Source organism: Mycteria americana, chromosome 28 (genome assembly GCF_035582795.1).
Source record: "Mycteria americana isolate JAX WOST 10 ecotype Jacksonville Zoo and Gardens chromosome 28, USCA_MyAme_1.0, whole genome shotgun sequence".
NCBI lineage: Eukaryota > Metazoa > Chordata > Aves > Ciconiiformes > Ciconiidae > Mycteria > Mycteria americana.
This window is the reverse complement of record NC_134392.1, coordinates 1,055,529-1,072,273: the sequence shown is the minus strand read 5'-3', so window position 1 is coordinate 1,072,273 and position 16,745 is coordinate 1,055,529. Positions and strand designations below refer to the sequence as shown.

At 70.5% G+C, this 16,745-nt stretch overlaps 3 protein-coding genes across 6 annotated transcripts in view; 2 read left to right on the top strand and 1 right to left on the bottom strand.

The window, feature by feature from the left end:
- DNM2 (dynamin 2) overlaps positions 1-1,832 on the bottom strand; it is a 32,991-nt gene extending 31,159 nt beyond the window's left edge. For 2 of the 4 annotated variants that reach the window (XM_075525982.1, XM_075525983.1), the window contains exon 1: positions 1,533-1,832. In XM_075525982.1, the coding sequence (XP_075382097.1) occupies positions 1,533-1,693 (161 nt within the window). In that variant the 5' untranslated portion in view covers positions 1,694-1,832. The remainder of the gene's footprint in view (positions 1-1,532) is intronic. The other 2 variants (XM_075525981.1, XM_075525984.1) reach the window with 1 other exon arrangement.
- A 3,579-nt stretch (positions 1,833-5,411) lies between these two features.
- On the top strand, positions 5,412-9,504 carry QTRT1 (queuine tRNA-ribosyltransferase catalytic subunit 1). Its single transcript, XM_075525836.1, is given in 13 exon segments — positions 5,412-5,783; positions 6,208-6,276; positions 6,898-6,967; positions 6,970-7,035; positions 7,161-7,225; positions 7,227-7,240; positions 7,318-7,397; positions 7,400-7,432; positions 8,432-8,570; positions 8,661-8,736; positions 8,838-8,947; positions 9,041-9,125; positions 9,221-9,504. Coding segments are annotated over 13 exon segments (1,332 nt in total). The 3' UTR covers positions 9,374-9,504.
- Positions 9,505-14,340: 4,836 nt separating this feature from the next.
- LOC142421262 (beta-1,3-galactosyltransferase 2-like) lies at positions 14,341-15,402 on the top strand. Its single transcript, XM_075525833.1, has one exon. It carries the CDS (start codon positions 14,341-14,343, stop codon positions 15,400-15,402), a length of 1,062 nt encoding a protein of 353 aa, XP_075381948.1.
- The last annotated feature ends 1,343 nt before the right edge of the window (positions 15,403-16,745 follow it).

Genomic DNA, 16,745 nt, shown 5'->3' with positions numbered 1-16,745 from the left:
ATGTTGAAGTTCAGCTCATAGCGAACACCAGATGCTGGGGAAGAGCGGGACCGAGCCGCCGGCGTTTTGTCGGTGACGAGATCCGCGCCGACCCGTGTCAGGATGGAATGATGTCACAGGAAGGCGGCTATTGTTAATATTACAGCATCCGCCCCAGCCGGGCCGGGAACCCCGCGGTGCGATGTAGACGGAGCAAGAAGCAGCCCTAGCTGAAGGGGCAGGCGAGGACGGGAACAAAGCAGCGGGAGTCCAGCGACGACGACAGCTCCTTACCCCACGGACGGGGCGAGCGCCCGAGGAAACGACGACCAGCCCAGAGCCGAGCCATTAACGGCCTGGCCAGCGCCGCCGTCCCCAAAACGTCGGCGGGAGGGAAGAGACAAAAGGTGGAGAAGGCTGAAGAAGCGACTCCGCTCGCGGCACTTTGGTGCAGAAGCAGAAGTTATTAGCAACTGCGGCGGATTTCGAAAGCGCCCGGCAAGATTTTTAAACCCCGTAGTGTTTGTGAGGGGTGAAATCAGCTCTGCTCCCCGCTGTTATCAGGGCGGACATATTCTCCTCCCCACCCTTCGCACCCTGGGGCTGGACGTCTTGTCCGTACCCTGTCTGTGCCGACCGGCCCCGCAGCGAGGCCCCGACGCCCCTGCCCGAGAGCTGGGCCCTATCTCGAGGGCACAGGTCCCCATTGCGAGCAGGCCGCCGAAACCCAGGCGCAGGAACGACCGCAGGCCCGACGCTATCAGCCTGGAAACAGAAGCGTCTTTACGGCGTAACCCGGCGTTAGCCTCCGCTCGCACTGAGGACGGCGATGGGGAGCGAGAGGGGTGAAAGGACACGCTCCCGCTTTTTGCCGGCGCTCCGGTTTGGCATCCTGGTGGCTCGGCGTCAGCCGCTCCCGTCGAGCCAGTGCTGCCCCGGCTCCACCTCACGCCGGGCAGAGTTCCCAGGGCGTTCCAGGAGAACCCGGTGACGCCGACACGCACCGGGACGAGCCTCCATGGCGGGCGGGAGGCCTGCGGGAGGCTCACCTGCCTGGCAGCATCCTCCACGCCCGACGTCTCGCTGCTCGGGGGACGGTGCGGGGCTCCGGTGCGGTGCAGCGGGCCTGCAACCTGCCATGGCCGCGCATCCCCGGCCCGCATCCCCCCGCAGCGGGGAGCCCCCCCTCCCGTATTCACAGAGCCCCCCTACGCCAGCGCCGTGCGCGCCAGCCACGGCCCGAGCCCCCGCCTGCGCCGCTGGCGTAAGGGGCCGCCGGTGACCCGCTCCCCCGGGCCGCGCCTTACGCCAAGTGCGTAAGGCACAGCCGGGCGAGGGGAGCGGGCCGCCGGGGCGCTCCGCAGTTTGCGTAGCGGCGGCAGAGCGCGCTGGAGGGGGGGGGGGGGGTCCCTCGGGCCGCGCCCGCGCCCTACGCAGGCGGGATTCACGAAGCGCGCTTACGCCAGTGGCGCAGCGGCGGGCGGGCAGCAGCGGCGGCGGCACCGCCGTCATCGTACGCGCCGCCCGCCCCTCCCCGTCGCCCCGCGACTCACCGGCCCACGAAGTTCTCGAGCACCGAGCTCTTGCCCGCGCTCTGCCCGCCCACCACGGCGATCTGCGGCAGGTCGAGGTGGCAGCTCTGCCCGATGGAGCTGAACGCGTCCTGCAGCTTGTTTACCAGCGGGATCAGCTCCTCCATGCCCCGGTTCCCCATGGCGGCACGGGGGGGGGGGGGGATGGGGACCACGCTCCCGCTCTCCCGGCGGCGGCTCCTCCTCACAGGGCCCGCGGCGGCGGCGACCAAACTTCCCCTCCGAGTCTCCTCATCCGGCACTGGCGACACCCCCGGGGCGCCGCTCCGCCGGGCCCGCCCCGCTCCCCTCAGACCGCGCGGCCATTGGCCGGTTCGGCCGTCGATCAGAGGAACCAGCCGAGCGGAGCGGAGCAGCGCGCTGTCAATCAGCAGGGAGGGCGGGACTGAGAAGCCACGCCCCTTCTCTACCGTTCCATTGGCCTCCCACCGCGCCGCTCATCCCTACCAGCCAATGGGAGGTGGCGCTGGCCTGTCAGCTGAGGCGGTGCTGCTGTAGCTCCCGCTCCCCGACATCGCTCCCGCCATTTCATTGGCAGAGACGACTGCCGCTCCGGAAAGCTAGCGAATCACTACCCGAAAGCGACCGACGGGTTCACCCGCCTCTCCCCACCCGCCCTCCCTCTCATTGGGCAGCGCGCCTGCCACTCCCCCAGATTGACCAACCCAGCCGGAGCGGGGACTCGGAGGGGAGTTGGGCGGGGAGAAAACCCCCTCGCGATTCGCCAGCCTGCTGTCAATCAACGATCCCTGCCAGCTGATTGGCTGCCTTCGTCCTTCCCGCCCTCCCTCCCCGGGCACAGCGCAGTGACCGTAGACCCCCGTGTAGACGCGCACTCCCGCCGGCAGCCCCCGAGGCGAGGCCCCGGGGCCGGGCCGGCCCCACGCTCCCGCCCCCCCCCCCCCCCCCCCCCCCCCCCGGCCCCTCGCCCCCGGGCGACCCCCAGCACCAACAGCCCAGCCACGGCGGTCACCTCGGCGGTCACCTTTATTTCATCCCTTCGCCCCGCGGCAGCGCCCAGCGGGGAGACCCGTCCCGCCCCGGGGGCTCCCCTCACCGCCCCGCGTCCCCCCGGCCGGCGTCCGGTACCGGCGGGCTGCCCCGGCGTCGCGGCGAGACCGGGGTCTGCATGCCGGTCACCAACCGGCTGAGTCCCGCCGGGAACCGGCCGGCGCAGAGGACGTCCGAGCTGCTCCTGGAAGAGACGGGGGGCGTGGGGGAGGCCATCACCGGGACCCCCCAAAAACCGAATCACGGCACCCGCCCCATCGCCGGGAGACGCCGGTGGCGTCGCCTACCTGAGCTCGGCGGGGGTCTGGGGGCCGGGGAGCAGGGGGAAGGCGGGCAGGGAGCGGCGCTGGCGGCAGAGGTAGCCGGCGGGCAGGTCGTGGGGCAGGTCAGCGTCCGGCCGCTCCAGCGGCAGGGCCATCTCTGGGGCAGGGAGAGGGGGCGGGCGCCGTCAGCCCGCGCCCGGGGAGCGGAGCATCCCTCGACGCCCAAAAAAACACCTCGGGGCGGGGCGGCGAGGGCGGCGGCGCCGGCGTTTCGGGGGTGAGAGCAGCCTGGGGAAAGCCCCCGGCGCTTCCCAGCACCGACCTGGGGGGCCGGACCCCCTTTTCGGGGGAAACCCGCCCTCCCGGTGTCCCTACCGCTCCGGATCCGGCTCAGCTCCGGTCCCAGCAGCTTCCCGTCCATGCTCAGCAGGATGTATTTCTCCGTCCGGAGCTCCGGGCTCAGCCGATCCACCGTCCGCCGGTTCGGTCGCTCCTGCGTCTCCGGCTGCCGCAGGGCCGGGGGCTCGGTCCGGCCGGGATGCACCGCATCCATCTTCCAGCTGGGGAAGGGAAGGAGAAGAAGGGGATCGTCACAGCTCCGGTCACCGCAGCACCGGCGTGGCCGAGCGCTGACCCTCCCGTCCGGCCCCGGCGCTCACGGCACCACGGGAAGGTCCCGGCGTCACCGGAGGGGGCAACGACCCCGCTCCTGGGGTCCCTGCGGGTGACCGAGTCGCGAAGCCCGGTCGCAGCCACCTCCCGGGCGGGACGGCGTTTCCCAAACCCATGCCCGCGCCCGTTTTGGGCCGGCTGGGAAGAGACGCGGCCCGTTTTGGACACCGGGGACGCCCCAGAGAAACGCTCTGGGGCAGGGGGAACCGAGCGCTCATCCCCAAAATGGGGGGGTTCTGTCCCCGCCGCACCCCCCGGCCACAACGCAGCAGGTCAGGGCGAAGATTTGTGTCCCCACCACCCGAGGGAACCCGCTGGTGGGAGCTCCGGGTTATTCGAAGCCGCCGGCATTACCATCATCTGGACTCGACCGTTTGGCTCCGAAACGGGTTGAGCTGCCGGCGGGGAGGGGGCCGGCGAGGAAGGGAGGGAGCCAGGGTCTGGCGGATGCACCGAGCCACCGGCACGGCTTCGCCGGTCCCAGCGACGCGGAGGGAGAAGCTGCGGAGAGCCCGGCAGCCGTTTTCCCCTTCCCCTCGCTGCGCCAGCGAGCCGATTACCGGATTCCAGCGAGATTTCCGAGATCGAAACGCGCGTTTCGGGAGGGAAAGCAGACCAGGGGGGCTGGGATCGCTGGCCAGGCTGCTCCGGGCTCTGCCCACCCAGGCGCAGGTGACGCGGCCGCGGGGGGCTTCACCCAGAAGCTGGACCTCCATCCGCTTCCCCTCGGCCGGCTCTCGTTAACGCCGTAACGAGTTCGTCACCGCCTTCGGTCGCAGGCTGCTGGGGGTCCCGGCACGGAGCAGCCGCGGCGAGGGCAGGGCGGCGGCACGGGCAGGGCTGCCCGCAGCGTCCCCACTGGTTCCGCACCCAGCCCTCGCCCGAGCCCTCCTCGCCGCAGAGGACAGAGCTGGAGCTTTCCGGATCGTTCCCGAAGGCCGCTTTAATTTGGTTTTAGGGAATTTCTAACAGGACGCTCCTGTCGTACCGAACCGGCTCGGGGCACGTCCCTCGTCCCCTCCCCTCCCCTGCTCCCCCTCACCAGTTCAGGTCCCCCGGCCCAGTGGATGGTCTGACTGGGAAGGCAGGACACCCCCCCCCCCGGCCCGCCCCCCAAACAGCGCAGTCGTGAACTCTCCACCAAACTCCCCCGCAGGGAACCGTAGATCCGTTTTGGGAACCGTTCGCTCTTCCAGGGGAGGTTACCTCCTTTAGACAGGCGGGTTCCCACGCGCCGAGCCGGCACGCTCGCCTCCCTCGCGCCGGCAGCCGATTACGGCGGAGTCTGGAGAAACACAAACAGCCAGTTATATCAAAACAAGGAATATCTCCCGGGTCGCGCTTCCACGCACGAAGGCCGAACCGCTTGCTCCTGAGCCGTGCCCGACCTGACGGGGGGTGCCTGAACCCCCCCGGGGCAGGGCCCGGGGGGAACTGGGGTGCTAATGGGTAAAAAGAGGGGGGGTCTCTCCACGCTCAGACCTGCTCAGGGCTTTCACGGTCCTGACGACGCGGCACCCCGGGCTGAGGGCTGAAACCCCGGGGGCAGCTGGCAGGGGGGATCCCGAGGGGACGGACGAGCTGTCGTGTGAGGGGAAACTGAGGCGGGGGCTGGAGGAGGAGGCTTCCCCTGGGGGGCTTAGGGACCAGGGGAGGGGGCTCTGCCCGAGGACAAGGGGACAGGCGAGGGGCTCTCCCAGGAGGAGGGAGGCAGAGGAGGGGGCTCTCCCTGAGGGACATAGGCCCCAGGGGAGGGGGCTCTCCCAAGGGACAGGGGGGCGGCGGAGGGGGCTCTCCCCAGGGGTCACAGGGGTGAGGAGGGGGCTCTCCCAGGGATCAGGGGGCGGGGGGGAAGGCAGGGGCTCTCCCCGCGGGACATGGGGGCCGGAGGAGGATGTCCCCCCCCCCCCGCCGAGGCCCAGCGCGGAGGCCCAAGCCCCAACATGGCGGCCGCGTTGCCCTGGTTACCACCGCTTCCGGCGGGGACGCGGCGGCGGCCGGAAGCGCGGGTCACGTGGGGGAGCGGGAAGATGGCGGCGCCCAGGGCGGCGGGGCCGAGCCGGCGCCGCTGTTGCGGGTGACGGCGGAGTGCGGGCGGAGCCGGGCGCGGGCCGGCGAGCTGCGGCTACCGCACGGCCCCGTCCCCTGCCCCGTCTTCATGCCCGTGGGTACCCGCGGGACCGCTAAGGGCGTCACGGCGGCCCAGCTCGCCGCGCTCGGCTGCCGCATCTGCCTCGGCAACACCTACCACCTGGGCACGCGGCCGGTGAGCGCCGCCGCGGCGGGGGAGGGGGGGGGGGAAACCGGGAGGGGCCGCCGGGACCGGACCGGGACAGGGCCCGCCCGCAGCCACCGGGCAGCAGCGGGCACCGGAGGGCCCCGCCCCCGGCCTGGGATGGCCCCGCCCCCGGGTGGCCCCGCCCCCGGGAGAACCACGCCCCTTTGCCCCTAAAAGCCCCTTGGCGAGAACCCCGGGAAAGCCACGCCCCCTGCGATGGCCCCGCCCCCGGGCATGGCCACGCCCCGAGGGGATTCGACCACCTGTGCCCAGGGGAGAGAGGACCGGGTGGCCCCGCCCCTTTCGTAGCCCCGCCCCCAGGCGCGGTAGCCCCGCCCCCCGGGGTGCCCATGCCGCGGGGACGGGACCCCCGGGCCCCCCCGGGCCCCCCCGGTCTGACCCCGTCCCGCAGGGCCCGGAGCTGGTGCAGCGCGCCGGCGGCCTCCACGGCTTCATGGACTGGCCCCACAACCTGCTGACGGTGAGGGGGGGCCCGGGACCCCCACCTGGGGTGGGAGGGGGGGGGAGACCCTCCAGACCCCCCCGACCCCCACCTGGGGGGGTGACACCCCCGGGACCCCCACCTGGGAGGGAGGGAGACCGTCCAGACCCCGCCCCGATCCCCATCTGGGGGGGGGAGATCCCCCACATCCTCAACTGGGGGGGGGGGAGACCCTCCAGACCCCCCCCGACCCCCACCTGTGGGGGTGACACCCCCGGGACCCCCACCTGGGGGGGGGGGAAGACCCTCCAGACCCCCCCGACCCCCACCTGGGGGGGGGGGATCCCCACATCCCCACCTGGGCGGGTAACACCCCCGGGACCCCCACCTGGGGGGGGGGAGGGAGACCCTCCACACCCCCCCCAACCCCCACCCGGGAGGGAGGGGATCCCCCAGACCCCACCTGGGGGGGGAAGGGACCCCCAGCCCCCCCACCTGGAAGGGAAGGGCCCCCCCCATCCCCACTTCGGGACCCCCGGCCCTCTCCCCACAGCCCCGGGGCACCCAACTCCCTCCTCCCTCCCCGGGAGCGTGGGGCACCCCCCCCCTCCCCCAGCCCCATTATCGGGGTGTCCCCCCCCTGTGTCGTCCCCCCCCCAGGACAGCGGGGGCTTCCAGATGGTGTCGCTGGCGGAGCTGTCGGAGGTGACGGAGGAGGGGGTCCGCTTCCGCTCCCCTACGGCGGGGAGGAGATGCTGCTCAGCCCCGAGAAGTCCATGGAGATCCAGAACGCCCTGGGTGAGTGCGGGGGGGGGGGGGGGGGGGGTGGGGGGGCTGGACCCCCAAAACCGGCCTGGACCCCCAAAAAGGGGAGGGGGGGGGGTGGTGTCTGAACCCCCAACCCCCCGTCCCGTCTCCCGCAGGCGCCGACATCGTGATGCAGCTGGACGACGTGGTGAGCAGCACCACGACGGGGCCGCGCGTGAGGGGAGGCCATGCACAGGTCCGGGACCCCCCCGGCCCCCCCCCGGGACCCCCCTCCCCCCCCGCCCTGACGTCCCCCTGTCCCCCCGTCCCCAGGTCCGTCCGCTGGCTCGACCGCTGCATCGCCGCCAACCGCCGCCCCGGGCAGCAGAGCCTCTTCGCCATCGTCCAGGGGGGCTGGACCCCGCCCTGCGCACCCAGTGCCTGGAAGGTAGCGGGGACGTGGCCCCTCCCCGCCTTCCTCCCCCTCCTCATCCTCCTCCCGCTCCCCATCTTCCCTTCATCCTCCTCCATCTTCTCCCGCTCCCCGTCCTCTTCCCATTCCCCATCTTCCTCCCGCTCCTCATCCTCCCCAGCTCCCCATCATCTTCCTCCCCTCCACCTTCCTCCCCCTCCTCATCCTCTTCCCATTCCCCATCTTCCTCCCGCTCCTCATCCTCCCCCAGCTCCCCCATCTGCGCCCACTCCCTGCCTTGCTCCTGCTCCCCATCTTCTGCCCCCCACTCCCCATCCTCCCCCCACTCCCCACCTTCCTCCCGCTCCTCATCCTCCTCCCACTCCCCACCTCCTCCCGCTCCTCATCCTCCTCCCACTCCCCACCTTCCTCCCACTCCTCATCTTCCTCCCATTCCCCATCCTCCTCCTGTTCCCCATCTTCCTCCCACTCCCCATCTTGCCCCCATTCCCCATGCTCCCCCCACTCCTCATCTTCCTCCTGTTCCCCATCTTCCTCCCATTCCCATCTTCCTCCCACTCCTCATCCTCCTCCTGCTCCCTGTCCTCCCCCCACTCCTCATCCTCCCCCCACTCCCCATCTTCCTCCCATTCCCCGTCCTCCTCCCACTCCCCATCTCTCTCCCGTTCCCATCTTCCTCCCATTCCCATCTTCCTCCCACTCCTCATCCTCCTCCTGCTCCCCATCTTGCCCCTATTCCCCATCCTCCCCCCATTCCCCATCTTCCTCCCGTTCCCCATCTTCCCCCCACTCCTCCTCCTCCTCCCACCCCCCATCTTCCTCATCCTCCCCCCGCTCCTCATCCTCCCCCCGCTCCTCATCTTCCCCCCGCTCCTCCTCCTCCTCCCATTCCCCTCCTCCCCTCCTCCTCCCGTCCCCCCCCCCTTCCCCCCATCCCCTCCCCCTCCTGCCCCCCCTCCCCCCCAGCCCTTCGGGGGCCCGGGGGGGTGCTCAGAGCCCCCCCCCCCCCCCCAGCCATGACCCTCCGGGACGTCCCCGGCTTCGCCATCGGGGGCCTGAGCGGGGGCGAGGAGAAGGACCGCTTCTGGAGGATGGTGAAGCTCAGCACCGACCGCCTGCCCCGCGACAAGCCCCGCTACCTGATGGGCGTGGGGTACGTCCCCGGGGGGGGTTGGGGGGGGGGGGGGGGGCGCAGACGTGGGGCTCGGCCCCCCCCCCGGCTCAGCCCCGCTCCCCTCCGCAGCTACGCCACCGACCTGGTGGTCTGCGTGGCTCTGGGCTGCGACATGTTCGACTGCGTCTTCCCCACCCGCACGGCGGTAAGAGGCTCCGAGGAGGTGGGGGGGGGACACCCCCCCATACAGGACCCCCCCCCCAGCCCCCGGGGGTGGGGGTCCCTGACCCCCTCCCCTCCCCGCAGCGTTTCGGCTCGGCCCTGGTCCCCTGGGGCTCGCTGCAGCTGAAGAACGAACGCTTCGCCAGAGATTTCCGCCCCATCGACGAGAGCTGCCGCTGCCCCACGTGCCGGCGGTGGGTCGGGGCGGGGCGGGGGGGTGCCGATCCGGGGTGGGGGGGGTCTGACACACCCCCCCCCCCACCCCCCCCATTTTTGTGCCCACCCAGGCACAGCCGCGCGTACCTGCACGCCCTGATCCGCAGCGAGACGGCCGCCCTGCACCACCTCACCGTCCACAACATCGCCTACCAGGTGGGCTGGGGGGGTGGGGATTTGGGGGGGGGGGGTGTGGGGGGGGGTCCCCCCCAGCCTCCCCTTTAACCCGGGGGGGGGTCTCCCTCCCGCAGCTGAACCTGATGGGCTCCATCCGGGAGAGCATCCTGGCCCAGCGCTTCCCCGAATTCGTCCGGGGGTTCCTGGGCGCCATGTACGGCCCGCGGGAGCGCGTCCCCCCCTGGGTGCTGGAGGCCCTGGCCGCCGTCGGCATCACCCTGGACTGAGGGGACCCCCCCCCGCGCCCCCCCCCCCAGCCCCGGGGGCGGCGGAGGGGCCGAGCGCCCCGGCAGCCCCCGTTTTCCCCCTGCGGGGGGCTTTGTCCTTTCCAGACCAAAAATACACTTTTTGTACTTTTTTTGGGTGGGCTTTTTACTACTTTGGGCTTTCTTTAAGGGGGTGGTCTTTTTTTTAAGGGGGGAGGTCTTTTTTCGAAGGGGGGCGGTCTTTTTTCGAAGGGGGGTGGTCTTTTTTTAAGAGGGGGTGGTCTTTTTTTAAGAGGGGGTGGTCTTTTTTAAGAGGGGGTGGTCTTTTTTCTAAGGGGGAGGTCTTTTTTTTAAGGGGGAACGGTCTTTTTTCGAAGGGGGGTGGTCTTTTTTCTAAGGGGGGTGGTCTTTTTTTTAAGGGGGGTGGTCTTTTTTCTAAGGGGGGTGGTCTTTTTTTAATGGGGTGGTCTTTTTTTTAAGGGGGGGTGGTCTTTTTTTAAGGGGGGTGGTCTTTTTTTTAAGGGGGGTGGTCTTTTTTCTAAGGGGGGTGGTCTTTTCTTAATAGGGTGGTCTTTTTTTTAAGGGGGGGGATGGTCTTTTTTTTAAGGGGGGAGGTTTTTTTTTAAGGGGGGGTGGTCTTTTTTTAAGGGGGGAGCAGATGCAGCTGCATCCAAATAAAGTTTCTTGGTGGAAGAGCGGCTTGTGTGGCTGCAAATGGGTCTGGGGGGGCCCAGATGGGTCTGGGGGGGCTCGGTGCCCCTCGGCTGCGCTGTGCCTGGGCAGGGTGCGATGGGGGCTCGCGGTGCCGGGGGGCGGGAGGACGCTGGGGGGGGGGGGGGGTGTCTGGTGCTGCCCGGGGGGCTCAGCTGCCATCGCGGGGTCCGGTGGAGCCCACGGCGGGAGAACCGGTGATTTGGGGGGTGCTCGGGGGTCCCGGGGGGGATCGGGGACGCTCTGGGGACCCAGAGACCCGGGAGGGGACCAAGGGGGAGGAGTAGGGGCGGTGGGGGTCTGGGGGTGCAGAGGAGGGGATCTGGGGGTGCAGGGGGGGAACTGGGGACGTTTTGGGGGTGCAGGAATGCAGGAGGGGCTCAGGGGGTGCTCGGGGGTCCCAGGGACGCAGGAGGGGACCGGGGTGGTGGGGGACCGGGGGTGCAGGGACGGACACAGGGACGCGGGACCCGGATTCTCTCCGACTCTGCTCCTCCATCAGCCCCTTCTCCACCGCCACCGCCGTCACACCCCGCATCCGTCCCATCGTCATCGTCGGGGGGACCCCCCCGACCCCCCCCCCCGTGCCGCAAACCCAGCTGCTGGGTCCCCACCGTGGGTGACGACCCCGAGCGGGACCCGGGGGTGGCCTTTGTCCCCACCAACCGACGCCTGACACGTGGCTGGAGCTGGCAACGCGCCCTGAGCTGCCGGGGGTCCCCCAGCCCCGCCATGGGGCCCAGGTGCCCCCCAACAGGCTGTGACCCCCCCCAGAGGTCTCATCTGCCCCCATCTACCGGTCTGTGCTGGGGGGGGCTGGGACGTGTGGGTCTGTGTTGGGGGGGGGGGGGGGAGGTTGGATATGTGGGTCTTTTGGGGGCCTGGGGGCTGAGTGTTTGGGGGTCTGGAAGGTCGGACATGTGGGTCCGTGTTGGGGGGCTCGGGTCTCGAAGATGTGGGTCCTTTGGGGGTCTGGGAGGTCGCACGTGTGGGTCCATTTGGGGGGGGGTGGGAGCTCGAACATGTGGGGCTGTTTTGGGGGGTCTCAGAGCTCCGATGTGGGTCCTTTGGGGGGCTGGGGGCTGGGACACGTGGGTCCTTTGGGGGTCTGGGGGCTCGGACGTGTGGGTCCTTGCTGGGGGGGGGGGTGTCTGTGACCTTGCACACGTGGGTCCAGTCTGGGGGGCTCAGCCCTTGGCCACGTGCGCTCGTTGGGGGTCTGGAAGCCCGGCCGCGTGGGTCCGTCCCGGGGGGCCGGGAGCTGGGACACGCGCGTCCTCGGGGGTCCGGGCGCTCGCACGCCTGCGCCCGCCGCCGCCGGCTGCGGCTCAGCCCCCCCCCAGTCTGGGCCGTTCCCCCTCCCCTCACCCCCACAGCGGCTCGGGGGGGGCCAGGCCCCCGTCCCCTGCCCCACGGCGCGTGGGGGGCATCGCGGCCGTGGGTCGGCCGGGCACGTGGCCGGGGCGGAATGGGGAGGAAGTTTGTGGACGGGGTGGGGTGGCCGGGGCTACGTCAGCCGCGACCGGCAATTTCTGCCGCTGCCGGGCTCCGTCGCCCCACTGGCAGCGGCTGCGCCCAGGCTGACGGGCAGGTGAGCAGCACCTGGGATCCACTGGGAGCGACTGGGATCCACTGGGAGCGACTGGGAAGAGCTGGGAGCAGCACCTGGGGTGAACCAGGAGCAACTGGGAGTGACTGGGAAGAGCTGGGAGCTGCAGCGAGAGCAGACGCGGGAGGAACGGGGAGAATTGGGCAGGGAGGGGAGCGGCAACTGGGAGCAACTGGGAAGAGCTGGGAGCGGCATCTGGGGTGAACTGGGAGCAACTGGGAAGAGCTGGGAGCGGCATCTGGGGTGAACTGGGAGCAACTGGGAAGAGCTGGGAGCTGCAGCAAGAGGAGTCGCGGGAGAATTGGGCAGGGAGGGGAGCGGCAACTGGGGAAACTGGGATCAGCTAAGGCTGAGCACTGTACCCCGGGGGGAACTGGGATGAACTGGGAAAGGTCGAGTGTTGCAATCCCTGGGTGAACTGGGCAGAGCCGGGAGCTGCACCCGGGGGGAACTGGGAGAACTGGGCAGAGCTGGGAGCTGCACCCGGGGGGAACTGGGAGAACTGGGCAGAGCCGGGAGCTGCATCAGGGGGGAACTGGGAGAACTGGGCAGAGCTGGGAGCTGCACCCAGGGGGAACTGGGAGAACTGGGCAGAGCCGGGAGCTGCACCCGGGGGAACTGGGATGAACTGGGCAGAGCCGGGAGCTGCATCAGGGGGGAACTGGGAGAACTGGACAGAGCCGGGAGCTGCACCCAGGGGGAACTGGGAGAACTGGGCAGAGCTGGGAGCTGCATCAGGGGGGAACTGGGAGAACTGGGCAGAGCTGGGAGCTGCATCAGGGGGGAACTGGGAGAACTGGGCAGAGCTGGGAGCTGCATCAGGGGGGAACTGGGAGAACTGGGCAGAGCTGGGAGCTGCATCAGGGGGGAACTGGGAGAACTGGGCAGAGCTGGGAGCTGCATCAGGGGGGAACTGGGAGAACTGGGCAGAGCTGGGAGCTGCACCCAGGGGGAACTGGGAGAACTGGGCAGAGCTGGGAGCTGCATCAGGGGGGAACTGGGAGAACTGGACAGAGCCGGGAGCTGCACCCAGGGGGAACTGGGAGAACTGGGCAGAGCTGGGAGCTGCACCCGGGGGGAACTGGGATGAACTGGGCAGAGCTGGGAGCTGCATCAGGGGGGAACTGGGAGAACTGGGCAGAGCCGGGCGCTCAGCCCCGGGACCCCCGCGGCTCCCACCGGGCTGGGGACAGGCAGCGGGACCCCCAACTGGTTTTACTGGTTTAACTGGCCGGGGCACCCGGGGGGTCCAGGCGGGGGGGGGGAGGGGGGCTGGGCCCCCCGGGGCTGCGGGTGGCCCCGCACCGAGACCCCCGGCCCCCACCGAGACCCCCGGGACCCCCCGACCCCCCCGGCCCCGGGACCGAGCATGGCCGCTGCCCCAGAGCCGCTCCCGGGGCCGGGACCCCCGGGCTCCCCCCGCCCCCCAAGACCCCTCTCTGCACCCCAAATCTCCCCCCGGCCCCTCTCTGCCCCCCCGGGGAGCCCCCGGCCCCTCTCTGTCCCCCCCCGACCCCCTCTCTGCCCCCCCAGTCCCCTGTGCCCCCCCCGAGGCTCCCTTCCGAGCACCTCTTTGCATGACCCAGACCCCCCCGGACCCCTCTCCGCACCCCAAATCTCCCCCTGACCCCTCTTTGTCCCCCCGCCCCCTCTCTGCCCCCCTGGGGAGCCCCCAGCCCCTCTCTGTCCCCCCCCCGGACCCCCCCCGACCCCTCTCTGCCCCCTTTGAACCCCTCTCTGCCCCCCAATCTCCCCCCAACCTCTCTCTGCCCCCCCCTCCCCCCCGGTCCCTCTCCGCACCCCGGCCCCCCCCACCTCTCTCTGCCCCCCCTCGGCCCCCTCTCTGCCAGGCCTGGGGCTCCCCCCGACCCCTCTGTGCCCCCCCCCCCCGCCCCGTCCCCCCGCCCCGGGCTGCTCCCCCCGGCATCGTGCCCCCCCCGAGGCGAGGGCCCTCACCGCGCCGGGGGGGTCCCCTCGCCCTCACCCCCGCCCTCGCGCCGGCCCCGCCGCTTCGCGTTCCCTCCTTATCGCCTCCGGCACCTCTTATCAGCACCCAGCCCTGCTGCGGCCGCGCCGAGGTGGCCCCGGCCACGCCGGGGTGGGTGAGGGGACGCCGACGGGGTCGGGGGTGCCCGGTGCGACCCCCCCCAGCTCGGCCCGGCCCGCAGCCGGCGGCACCGCGAGACCCTGAAATGCAGCGGCCGGGGCGGGGGGGGGGGCGGAGGGGCCCCGGCGCACGGAGCGAGAGGGTGGGCGGGTGAGGAGCGAGGGGTTTTTGGGTGCCAAGTGAGCGGCTGGGTGGGCGAAGAGTGGGTGGGGGTTTTTTGGGTGTGGGGCGAGCGGCTGGGTGGGTGCAGAGCCGGCGTTGGGTGAGCACAGAGCGAGCGGCTGGGTGGGTGCAGAGCCGGCGTTGGGCGAGCACAGAGCGAGCGGCTGGGTGGGTGCAGAGCCGGCGTTGGGCGAGCACAGAGCGAGCGGCTGGGTGGGCGCAGAGCCGGCGTTGGGTGAGCACAGAGCGAGCGGCTGGGTGGGCGCAGAGCCGGCGTTGGGTGAGCACAGAGTGAGCGGCTGGGGGGGTGCCAAGTGAGGGGGTTTTTTGGGTGCCAAGCGAGCGCCGGGTGGGCCCGCCATCGCTCTGAGGCGCCGGGTCTCCCCGCAGGTGGTGGCCATGAAGTGCCAGAGCCTGCGCCTGCTCCTGCTGCCCGTCCTGACGTTGCTGGCGCTGCTGGGGCTGCGGGTGCACGACTTCACCGAGGAGCCCATCACCACCGCCCCCGCCCTGCCCAGCCCCGGCCGAGATGCCGCCGACCGGCAGCACCCGCCCAGGGCGGGTTTCGGGTGGCACAGGGTGCCGGATCCGCAAGGCAACGCCACGGCCAAGCCGGCCCCCACCCGGCACCCGCTGCAGCCTCCCTACCCCCACCCCTACCGCTTCCTCCTCAACGAGCCCCACAAGTGCCGGGACCGGCCGCCCTTCCTGGTGCTGCTGGTGGTGACGGAGCCGGGGGACGTGGCCGGCAGGAACGCCATCCGGCAAACCTGGGGCAACGAGAGCTCGGTGCCGGGGGTCTCCGTCCTCCGCCTCTTCCTCGTCGGCGTCCACCCGGTGTTCGGGCAGGAGCTGCGGCCGGTGCTGGAGGAGGAGAGCCTTCTCCACCGCGACATCCTCCAGCAAGATTTCTTGGACACCTACAACAACCTGACGCTGAAGACGCTGATGGGCATGGAGTGGGTGAGCAAGCACTGCCCCAACGCCAGCTACGTGGTGAAGGCCGACCGCGACGTCTTCCTCAACCTGGGCTACCTGGTGGAACGGTTCCTGCTGCCCCCCAGGAAGAACTTCATGACGGGCTACATCTACCGCAACACGGGGCCGCTGCGCAGCAAGGCCTACAAGTGGTACGTGCCCCGCGAGGTCTACCCCAACGACACCTACCCGCCCTACTGCGGCGGACCCGGCTACGTCCTCTCCGGGGATTTGGCCGGCAAAATCTACGACGTCGCCCAAACTTTGCCCGTCATCAACATGGAGGATTCCTTCGTGGGCATCTGCCTGCACGCGCTGGGCATCGGCCTCACCGAGAGCCCTTGGGGGGTCTTCAACATGTACCGGCTCGAGTACGAGGCGTGCCGGTTCTCCCAGCTGGTGATGGTCCACCACTACCAGCCCCAGGACCTGCTGACGCTCTGGCCCCAGTTCCAGGAGGCGAAGGCGACGTGCCGCCACTAGCCGCGGCCGGAGGGCTGAGCCACGCCGGGGCCGCCGGGGCATCCCGGGTACCACCGTCCCCTCCCCGCGCCGGGACCCGCCGGCTTCGCCCCCCTCCGCTGACTTTCTGGCCGGTCTCCGGCTCGCGAGCAGCCGCTCGGGGCCGTCGCCAAACCTCGGGTCCCTCGGGGACCCCCTCCGCCGCCCCCGGCCCCACCGGGGACGGGGTTTCCCCCAGACTGAGCTGCCAGCCGGTTCACGCAGCCAGAGCCGAGGGCTTCGCTCGCCGGAGCAACTACTCCACCGCGCGGACCTTTTTAGCCTTATTACGATACTGTTGTTATTATTATTATTATTATTATTATTATTATTATTGATTTGTTTCGCACTGAGCCCGCTGGGCTCGGTGGCCAGGGACTGCGCCGGCGGGAGAGCTGCGCCCGCGTTAAGTTATAGCCGACGTTTGTAACGAAAGGGCTGGAACCAGCCCGACCGAGCTCGCCGACCGCCTCGGCTCTCCCGGTGCCGGCCCCGCGCCCCGGCCGCTGCCGCTGCCCACCCAGCCGCTCCGTCACCGCCCTCCTCGGCGCGACGGGGGAGAGGAAGCATCGCGACGGGCTCGCGGGCGGAGGCAGGGGCAGGGAGATCCCTCCCCAGCTACCGTCCCGGGCGGAGCAGCCTCGACTGGGGGAAATTAATTTAATTTATTGCCGAGCAAATCAAAGCAGGGCAACGAGAAATAAAACCTGAATCTTAAAACCCCTGCCCGGGTTTTCAACGTCCGTCCCCCCCCTTTCTCCCCCAGCGGCGCAGGGACGGGGACGGGGGTTGCGGCCGCTCGTCGCGTGGTCCGCACCGAGGGGAATCTCCGCTCGCGGGGCCGGGAAGGAGCCGCCATCGCCGAAACGCCGGCTCCGGCCGGGCAGCGGCCCCGGCGTTCGCTTGGGCGGTTGGCTCAGCTCGGCCTCGCCGCTGGAACGAGCGCCGTCGGGGCCTTAACAGGTCGCGCTCGGGTGTGGCTCTGCCGCCGGCACAGAGAGAACCAGAAACGCCGGTGCAAGGTGCGTTTTATGCAAAATCAACGCGCCGTGCCGGAGGAGGCACCTTTACCGACATGCAAAACACCCGCGGCAGGACGGCACAGGTGCAAGAACCGATTACGCTCCATTATCGCACCCGTGCCACGCAATAAACCGGCTGTTTCCGGCACCGCTTAAAGGGGTTAGAGGAAGCTGCGGTGTTATTTTTGTCGGAAAAGGTGCAACGGTGTAGCTCAAAGCCCGGCTGCCCCGTGTCCGCGGTCCAAGAGGTGTAACCCGGCAGCTGCCCGCACCCGAGCGGTGCCGGAACCATCGGTTCCCCCG

What these genes read in the sequence shown, in the direction of transcription:
- LOC142421262 (XM_075525833.1), top strand. Translation starts at nt 14,341, where the DNA reads ATGAAGTGCCAGAGCCTGCGCCTGCTCCTGCTGCCCGTCCTGACGTTG.